This window comes from Phaethon aethereus, assembly GCF_964289735.1.
Source record: "Phaethon aethereus genome assembly, chromosome: 5".
Lineage (NCBI taxonomy): Eukaryota > Metazoa > Chordata > Aves > Phaethontiformes > Phaethontidae > Phaethon > Phaethon aethereus.
Genome location: NC_138579.1, coordinates 51,317,634 through 51,328,369, shown reverse-complemented (window position 1 = coordinate 51,328,369; position 10,736 = coordinate 51,317,634). Strand labels below are relative to the sequence as shown.

The 10,736-nt window shown below is 35.9% G+C and overlaps 1 protein-coding gene across 2 annotated transcripts; it reads left to right on the top strand.

Annotated features, from left to right (window-relative positions):
- Positions 1–1,292: 1,292 nt before the first annotated feature.
- On the top strand, positions 1,293–9,830 carry GAL (galanin and GMAP prepropeptide; the record flags this gene model as incomplete). Of its 2 annotated transcripts, XM_082000728.1 has the most annotated exons (6): positions 1,293–1,373; positions 2,077–2,131; positions 3,112–3,183; positions 3,583–3,669; positions 6,995–7,072; positions 9,484–9,830. In XM_082000728.1, 6 exons carry the CDS (start codon positions 1,293–1,295, stop codon positions 9,534–9,536), a joined length of 426 nt encoding a protein of 141 aa, XP_081856854.1. In that variant the 3' UTR covers positions 9,537–9,830. The 2 variants fall into 2 exon arrangements, with proteins under 2 accessions (XP_081856854.1, XP_081856855.1); XM_082000729.1 differs by lacking the exon at positions 3,112–3,183.
- Positions 9,831–10,736: the final 906 nt, after the last annotated feature.

The window sequence follows — 10,736 nt, the reverse complement described above, 5'->3', positions numbered from 1 at the left end:
AAGTATAACTTACTCTGTGCAAGATCCATGATGCTTTTCTTGTTGAAAGATGAATTTGAGGGACTTGTAGTGAATAAACTTATCTGTTGCAGAGAAAATACAATTCAGCAGAGAAAAAAAGGGAACTAACATTGGAGTCTGTGCCTTGAATTCAAGGTTGCACATCCTGATGCCAGCTGTAACCACAACTAAGAAAAGCAAACTGCTGAAATTTTGCTGGTTGTAAATTAACAAGCTGGTGCTAGCCTAATCACTGGGAACAGCTACACCTCTAGCCTTTCACATATAACCTTAAAATAAAATTTAAAAAATAAAAAGGAAAAAGGGTGATATCTTGTATACAAAGCAGGAAGGAAGTATGTTAACCAAGTTTTGACTCAGCTGCTTTTGCTCTGATGCTAGAGCAAAGGGCATGAATCAAAGGGATTTTAAGAGACCATGATTGGGCTGGTCACAGGGAGCTCCAGGGATCACACGTGGATGAGAACAGGGAGATGTGAAGTCCTCAGTATTCCCAAACACAAAGCCCAAACACTGTGAATCTTGTTAGCCAGCATCACATGCAAACGTTTGTATTTAGCTCTGCTTCCATACCTGAGCCTCTGAAAAGTGATCTGTATTCACTTTATGCCTTCCTATTCTCCACAATCAACCAAGCACTTGTGCAGCTGTAGCAGGTGACAGGCGCAGGCCAGGCTGCCCAGACCAGAGCTCCTCTCACTGCTCACCAGCCTGCCCAAGGCCGCCATAATCAGAGGTAATTGCCGGGGCTTTTATCTCCCTGTAGCCTGCATCGTGCTTCCAAATACTTCTAATTGAATTGCTATAATTTTTGCCCTTCCTAATGCAGTGGGTTGGCGAGGGGGAAGTGACCCGGGGGAGGCGGAGGAGAGAGGGGTGGGCGGCTCTCGGCTCCCCTCCTCCCCGCTCGCGGAGGGCGCCCCTCCTGCGCGGTCGTGCAGCAGCCCATAAAGAGCAGAGGGAACAGAGGGTGAGCGTGCAGGGCCGCACTCGCGCACCGTGGCCATGCAGTGACTGCTCGCCGGCAGGACTGCAGCCGTGGGACAAGCCGCTCTGCCTCCAGCATCGGGTGAAACGCTGCGAGGGAGAGGCCGTCACACCCCAGCTCAAGGTACTCCTCACCTCTCGGCCTCTCTCCCAGTGGGAATTTGGGTGCCAAGCCGGTAGCCCATGGGAAGAAGGTTCTTGTGGGATGCCCACATGCCCTGGGGGCTCTGTAACTGGAACAAGTGATAACCCGGAGCATTTACCCTAGTATGGTTTCTTTCCAGATGCAGAGGTGCACCAGTTTCCTGCTTCTGTCCTTAATCTTTTGTGCCACCCTGTCAGAAACATTTGGACTGGTTTTTTCAGTAAGTATTAATTTCACTGTTAGAAGTCCTATCCATTGGGCACCATGTCTGACCTGGCAAAGAACAGTAAACATTGCAGTGGTATACACTGTATTCAGATATAGTGGTTGGACAACATGCAGCACCCAACCTTTTTGGGCAGTAAACAGGCTTTTAGTTAAGAATTTGAGGATTCTGAATATTAGCTCCCTTGTAACAAATAATATGACTAAAGGGAAAAAAGAGTGTCTAGTTTATAGACCAAAATTGAATGGATGTCCCACCTCACTTGGAAAAAGTGGTGTATATATGGACTTTTTTATAAAGAGGCTGTCATGTAAATCCAAACAATTAAAAGAAAACACTACTTTTTGCTAAAGTGATTATCAGATGGTAATGTAAAGTTGGAGTATAAAGTAAAAATTTCTGTCTCCAAAGTGTGGTTTGTGTTTTGGTGTGGTGGTTTTTTTTTTAGTTTCACTTGGTGTGAAGATTTCACATCGTATGGATGTCAATTGCAAAGCTCTTGACTTAGATGGGGAGGGGGGAATAGTTCACCATTAATATTTGCTTCAATACTATTGACTTTTTTACAATATTTCTTGGTTGCAAGCCTTCAGAAGACATTTTCTCCTATGAGAATGTCCATATGGGTGCTGTTTGCTTTACCTTCAGAAGGCACAGTGTAATTCATGCAATAACATACTTGCATTTTTTCTTTAAGGCCAGAGAAAAAAGGGGCTGGACTTTGAATAGTGCTGGTTACCTACTTGGTCCACGTAAGTCAAGCACTTTTTTTTGTATTATTTCAAAATGCGGAAGTTTTTTTTTTTTTGTCTTGTAAACCAGTTTGCTATAATGTGCTATTTGCTTTTCTGATGAAGACAATTTTGTCTAAACCTGCAAGAGTGAAGAAACTCATTTGTGAGAATACTTGTTTAGATATTTGTTACATGCCTAAAATAGAATTGAGTTGTCTTAGACAATAACTGTTCTTTTCTAAAGCAGAATTGTGCTGTCTGGCTTTATATCCAGAAGCACATCTGGTCATGCTTTGTGCATCTGAACTGTAATTTTTATATGACAAATACTCACCACCACCACCCACCCAGAAGTGTTACAAGATCTTGTAGCATCTTAGATGTCAAAGGAAGAATGACAAAATGTGATGTTTTGGCACTTCTCAATGTATTTCAGATTTCACCTTTAAATCTATTTGAAAATTGATTTGCTGCCTTATATTACTTTTTTTTTTTACAATTTAAGCAAAACAAATTAAAATAATAACATGCAAACCCTTGACTGCAAATATTAACACTTCACTATGTGAAAAAGATTTAATGTACAAGGTGTTTAAAATATGGGAACACATTGGTTTATAGAGATGGAGAATCACAAATGTAGATTATAAGAAAAGTTAAGTGCAGTGCTAAGCTGTCTTAAATATCTGTCCTTTTGCCATTATTGCTTGTTAATGTAATAACAATCATTATCAATGTTCCTATATTTTTTTCAGTCTCAGTAATACATGATAAATCAAATACTACAGATATGATTCTCTTAATTTTAAATAACCTTAAGGATACCTTAAAAAAAAAAATAGTGCATCTTAAATGTATTAACTGGTTCTGTAAATGTCTGGAAGTATATTTGCCCTAAAGCAGATCTAACTGAATTGGAAAAGATACTGTGGGGGAAATGTACTTGTCAAAGTGCCATTTATCTAAGACTGGATAATAGGAATCATCCTTTGTTGCAGGTCGTATTGATCAGCTTTTACTGATAAAGGAAATGCCTATTGCAAGGGAGAGAGAAGAGGCACCAGGGGCATGTAAGATAGTTTACATGAATAACCTTCAAAAACTATCTGCAGTTTTCTTTTAAGCAAACTCATTGGCAATATTTTCTAAAAATAGAGGAAAGAGTAGCAAAAACAACTTGCCAAATGACATGTGAATGTACAAACTTACATTTTCTTTACAACGTCCTCTGAATTCAGTAATAGCCTCAGCAACTATGTAGTAGAGGACTAGGTCTGTAAATTATATAAATCATAAGCACAAATTCAGAAGAAAGGTTATTTTATTTAGTGACACATTAACTGCTGCTTTGTCATTTTCTGTATCAAAAATGCCTGTCATGATCTTCTCTCTTAAATCCATGAAAAGCAAGCAATAGAACAAAGATTGTGAAGTCAATTAACTTTTCTGATTTTTAATTTATTTATCAGATGCAGTAGATAACCACAGATCTTTTAATGAGAAACATGGTTTCACTGGTAAACGTGAAATACAGCCTGATGAGGATATTAAAGAAGGTAATGAAATTCTGAAAGCCAGTATTGTTGACTTGTTTTTTATACTTGGTAATTAATTTACTGTTATTGGGTTAACTACCTACCTAGGCAGCTCCTGCACTTTAACAAAAATCCTAATAAACATATGAAAGGAAGAAAAATTAAAAATGACCATACAGTATGCTCTTTGCACATGGTCATAGTTTAAAACATCTTGATGCCTAGGGAAATAAACCATAATTATGTTGCTTTTAAAGTATAATAGATCATATTACTTTGAATAAACCTATTTTTTCTTTTCATGTGTTTCTATAAATGTTTCAAATGTCACTCGAGTTAATTTTTTTTCAGCAAAAAAGTGATGTCATAAAGGATTCTTTCAGTAGAGAAAGCTATAGAAACTGGCAAAATTTTTTTTTTATTCTGATAGTCCAGAGGTGAAACCAGACCTTAGAACTGTATGGCACTGTTGCTGTTGCAAGAGCCTTCACTAATTAATATGGAATCTTCTTTTTTTTTTTAAGTCTCACAATATTTCCTATATTTAAACAAAATGGATTATCTTCATTAAAAGATTGAGAACCTGGTCAAAAACAAAGTCAAGTCAACACTGTTTCAAAGCTGCATGTATCAGAATTTAGTAAATGGCAATGAAAAGGATGCAGCCGTGTTCTGTAGTCATCATCCAAAGCTGAGACTCTACAATATGTCTAGACTCCCTTTATGAAGAGAAGTTGGCACTTTTAGGATTTATTTTGAACACCTACTTCAGGATAAGATCTAGGAATTTCTAGAAATACCTCATCTCTCCTGAGGAGAAACTAAATCTGCTGCAGACTTCTATTATCTTTAGACTATCAGAGTGATCTGTTTCTCATTGCAATCAAAGAAATCGGTACTTACTTGAGTACTATTGCATTCACCACTGTACTAATGGGGGAAGATGCAGTCCCAGCCCCAGAGCTCTTACAGGTTATTTTAAATCCACCCAGCACAAAGCAAATGTAGCTAACACAAAATACGTTCATAAATAAAGGAAGTGTGCTTAATTACAATTTCATGGATATAAGTAATTTGTAAATAGGAGAGTAACATTAATACATTTCTTAGCTGTTACATTCTCAGAATTATTACACTCTCAGAATTCCCAGTTTAGTTCTGGTACACAGTTACATAGTGGGATTTTGTGTGTGTGGTGTTTTCTGGGTTGGGGGGTGGGGTTGTTGTTGGTTGGCTTGGTGCTTTCTTTGTTTTTAAGGAGAGGAAAAAAGAAAACAAGAACCTACTTCCTCAAACACTGGTGTAAAAATAATATTTTGCCGGTCAGAAACAACGTGAAAGAAAGGCATATGTAATCTAACAATGCAGCTTGCATTGCAACATCTTGCCATTTGTGGTTATGCTACCAGCTCCATTACAGAAATATAATCTTTAAGAGTTATGGAGTTCTTTTGCCAGGTATGGCTGTACCTCCACAATTACAAGTAAATCCAACCAAACTTGTCTGGATGAGACCTGAAAATTATATAACTGCTGCTTTTGCAAACATCACTTTAGATGCTCTATTCTCATAAAAAAAAAAAAAAATTTTTTTTTGAAGCTGAAGTTTATTATAGAGTTCCTATCCAAAGGAGACCTGAATATTAAAAAAAAAAAGTAGTTAGAATTCTTATTTTAATTGAAAATGAAGGATTTCTTTTTAGTTAAACTCTGCTGATTTATTTACAGAAGTATCTTAAAATGGCAATATACATACACATTATTACTGTAAAAGAATTCATGCAGAAGACTGCTTTCTCTTCTTGAAGGAGTGCTGCAAAATTCACAAGCTCTCCAGATAACCTAGAAGAACTTGTAAGTTGTATTAGCTACAGAGCACTAGGTCAAGGAGAGGGGAAAAAAAATAAATCTAGGAGCACAATTAGGAAAATCCTTAAATTCCGAGAGCATAACTGTTTCTTTACTAGAGTCTGCAAGTAATTTGCTATACAGAATTAAGGTCTATAACACAGTATATAGAAATACACATGTACAACAAGCTCAAGTTGCTAAAGAAAAATATTTATTCAACTGGTAATCACATTGGTAACAAAATCTGGGTCAAATTACTAGTATAAGAATGAATAATCGTAACAAAAATCTATAACAGGTTACGTGGTAATAAAGATTAAATTAAGGAAAACTTCAAATAATACAAGTACTATTAATGTAAATAATAACAACATCCTTGTGTCAGTTGAAAGACTGGGAGACAAGACTTTTAGATGGAAATTTCTTAAATGCTGACTCTCTATATACCAGAAACTAGTGTCCCTTATAACTCCCCATCAATATTTTTTATCTGTGCTACAGAGCTCAGTCTGCCTTCTGACTTGTATGTCACTAGAGGCCTAAATCTTTTCTTCCATCATGGAAGAACTCCCTCAGCATTCACCCACTGCAAAGTCAGTCTTTCAGACAGATTAAACATATCCCCTATGATAACATCAAGGTATGGTATTTTCAGTGATGTAATAATGGACTGTCAGTCAGATACTGGTACCCATCTGTTCTGTATGCAAAGAACTAAAAATCTTAGGGAAATTATCTACCATTTGTTCTCTAACATTCAACAGTTCTCCATCCTGTTGATGAAAAAGCAAAAACATCTTGCTTTTTTTTCTTTTTTTTTTTAATAGACAGAGAAAGCATTCTTCTCTTCCTCCCAAAGTACAATAACAAGGTCTTAGAGAGCTTGATAAATTGGGCCATTTAAAAAGCATTAAAAGGCCTACTTCAACAAGATTAAAGAGGAGTATATTGTATTAGATAGATACATATGCAAAACCATATCCTTCTGAGCTTTTATTAAAGTCCCAAGCCTAGCTTTTAGGCTACAAATCACGTCTATATCACTTGAGTGACTTATTTGGAACAAAGTCAGATTACATGAAGAAATTTTAACTGTTTTGCAAAGCTTGTGAATTTTTTTGCTAACTTTACCTTTCCCTTCAATCTCAGACTAGTGGACACAAAAGGGACAGTTGAGAACAGAGGATAACTCTTTTCTGCAACAGAATTCATAAGGCCTTAAAGGCCATCCATGACCATTAAGGTGTCAAAGCAGCTCGTATGCAGCAACAGCAACCAGCATGCAAAACTGGGCAAATTTGATTCTGAGATTTGCAGTTACCTAACTTAAAGTGACTTTGCTCTTCCATGAAATGAGGTTTTCAATTAAGGATTTTAAAGAAAAAGAAGTTTTGGGTAGCTTTTTTTCAGAGTACTCTTAAACCTAGCCACAATGTCACATACAGTAGACCTTTATACAATGTTAACACTAAGTAATAACCAACTTGTTTTACAGGGAATCTTGGAAGACCACTGGCTGATGAAAACGTTGTGCGCACAGTAATTGAGTTTTTGACATACTTACACCTTAAAGGTTAGTGAACACCTTTTTAATCTTTCATACTTTCTGGTATGAAATTTACCGAGAAGATAGGACTATCCTTGAGTGTATAAGTCTGCTGCAGATTTGACCATGCAAGACTTTGAACAACATCTCTGGTGGTGGGAGGAACTGTCAATTCCATTTTAGTGCACTTAGGAATAGGCCTGATTCAGACAGGGTACCCTACTGCGGGTAGTCCTGCCAAACTGTAGGATTGAATATCCAGTGAATATCCAACATAGCAGGTTTCGAATACCATTTGATTTCTCTGGGCACTGTGACAATAATGACAGCTTCTACTAAAATTGTAAGGACACAGCTATTAGAAGAGTTGCAAACGAACTAAATACAGTCTGATTACATGGGAGTTAGTATAAAACAATTCAATAACAAATTAAATAAGATGTCAGTTTAATGTCAAGAGCAGTTGATTGAAATTCTGAAAACCTTGTGAGTGAGAAAAGAAATACCTCTCCCGTTCTGCATGTATTCTACAATCATAGAATCTTTGGGTTGGAAGGGACCTGTAACAACACTAAGCTGAACGTTGGCAAATAGCTCAAAATGCTACTAATAAAAACTCTGTGAAGTCCCAAAATTGTGACAAGAATTGTATAACTGAGCTTACAGCTGATCCTATAATAGTGGTAACTTTATTATAGCATTAGGTGAAAAAGAAATGGGGCTGCTTCTGAGTTCTCATCACTTTCGCTTTTTAAAAAAAACAATTCTGAGCTTTTAAAAACCTCTTCAGCCCTTTTTGAACATTTTGTGGACTGTTTTCAAACATATACTTGCAAAGAAAACAACAGGAAGGAAAAAAGTTACTTTTACTGCAAATGACTGAGGAATCCTCTGTCTCAAAAAGCAGACAATTCAATAAATCTGTAAATTCTATATTCTTACCTTTGTATACAACAAATTGTAAGCAATTTTGTGACAAGTATATGCTGTGGAATAGTAACAAAGAACTGTGTGTTACATTTGTATTTTATTATTAAAAGAAACTTTAAAGGGATCTGTTCATTTTCTGCATATCTAGGAAACAAAATTCTAGACCTCATTGGCATAACTTTCTAAATTATTTACATCCACCCAAGCAAAATAATTCTCACTACTGAAAATATCGACCCAGTGTTTATTGAATTAACTCTGCATTTGAAACAAAAACTGTTTATGGTTATTACTAAGGGCCTGAGATAATTCAAATATTTATTTAAAGTAGATATATGCATGTATATTTACTGTCGACAATGTAGTAGCTTGTTTATTGTGCCACTGTGAAGAAGGAGGGCATCTAAACAGTCCGTTACCCTGCTGTGTGACCCTAGGAAGTAAAACCAATAACTGGATATACCAGAAAGGCTGTGAAACGTTTTGAGCTCAAGCATGCGCTCTGATGAATAGGCTAAGAGCTGCTAAGTTGGGCAAGAAAATAAAATGCATCTCATAGAAATACAAATTACTTCTTCCCTGGGACAAATGTGCAAAAAATGCTCTATTGTAACTCTAAGTAACAATTTAACAATTCCTTGTTTAGGATAGTGATGACAAACACCTGTCTATATTCACAAAAGGTGGTAGTATTATCTGTCCTCATAAAAAAAGGAATCTCCAGATCATATAAAATGGCTTTTCCCTGAGATAGTTCTTGTATTCCCAGGTTTCAAAAGACACAGAATGTTATCATATTATCCCTTAACAATATTTATCATCAAGATCTAGTACAAACTCTTACATAAAATCAGAACTGTAGATTTAGGAGATGAAAAGCATACTTTATTATGGTAGCAATTGTTTTGAGCAAAAATGTTGAAGCAACTTTACAACAGTAAACATATTGGTTTAGGTATGTTCCTTTGAGGGGAGGGGGAAACTCCCACTCATGGAATTCAGATTCAGGGAATGGTTATGCAGATTAGACATACATTTCAATCTGCAAGATAAAGTGAGTATTTTAACTGACAAGATGTATCTTGGGAATAACTAAAAGTGACCTTCAGCTCGTTCTCTTAAATTGTTCCCTCCAGCTTTAAAGGCTTCCCATATGTAGCCCATATGGCTGTAGGATGGCCACCATAATTGGGTAGTATTAAAACTTTTGAGATGCTGGGATCGAACGATATCAATGGACATAATAAAATTGATATAATTTCATTGTCATTCCGTTACTGCTTTTTCTAAAACTATGACATTATAGCAGGAAGATATTAATATTCAAAAGAAAAAACCACAATAGTTTATAAGTTAAAACATGAAAAGTTCAAGGATTTGCCTCTTATAGTTGAGGAAAAAAAAATACTACTGAAATTGGATTTTATTATTGAATTGCTAAGATTAATATGCATACTTATGCATACTTATGTGTTAATTCTCTTTTTTTTTTTTCCCACCTTTTGCAGAGATGGGAGCACTTGACAAACTACCTTCACCAGAGGAAACAAACCAGTCTTGAAAGATGCATTTTTATTTTGTTGTAGTGTAGATTTAGATTGAATTCTAAAAAAAGTCCAAATGATCTGAAGATAAGAAATACTGTTTGCATTAATCTGATAAATGGTAAACAGCATTCTGCCCTCTTTATTTTGTTTGTTTGTTTGGGTTTTATTGTTTGCTTTTTTTTTCCTCTCCTGTGATGCCATAGTGTAAGGTTTTGACTTGGTAAAATTTTTCTGTAGGTAAATGATAAAATAAAAATAAAGAGCAACTGTGTTGTTTCATTTTAAAATTAAACACATGCCAGCACACAATAAATCATATACAATGTCCAGGTTAAATTGTAAGGTTACACTGCATCTATAGTCTGCAAAATTACAGTAAACATAAATACTACATATTGGCTATTTTACCTAACTGAAAAAAAGTACAGTGACTTCAATCTGCTGCTATACAGACTCTTTTTAGGTCATAGATCTGCCTGTACTTCTATGCTTCATGGAAGCTTTACTTCCTGTTCATATTTTCATAGACATGAAGTAAACTCATGTTAATTTTAAATATCGTATTATTTGCCTGTAATACACCAGCCCATTGACTGAAGCACACCTTCATGCAATATGAATTTAACTGTTATATATGGGTAATAGGTTTACACAAATACAAATGGGGAATTCCTATTCCTATGTTGTCAAGAATACTGGATCTAGCATCTTTAATGAAAGACTCCAAGATTAAAAAAAAAATATTTTATGAGATGTTTTAGTCTGAGTCCAGCAAAGTGCTTGAATACATTCTTAATCCCTATGAAAGAGCTTTGGTACCTGGACCAGAACTGGACCCATATACAATAAATGTCATATCAAGAATGAAGTAAGGTTTGAGAGGATACTGAATCTTAGAAAGGTTTTTTCACATTCGTATAACTTTCACTCTCTGCATAGTACAATGAAATATCATCCTGTCAAAATGCTGCTGTGCACTCTGTTTTTCACTTTTAGCATAGCAGAATACATTCTAGATGCCAAGCCACTAGTGTCTCATTTGAACCCACAAGGTTATCTCACCTTGTCAGTCAGCCTGTGCTCTTCCTCTGATAATCATTCAGCCTCTGATTCAATGTCTGATGTTCATCCAAAGTGTACAAAGTACGCTTTTTATCAGACCCAATGAGCTTTTGAGCAAGACCTTCAGACAATGTTTTACTGAGTTTTTTGGT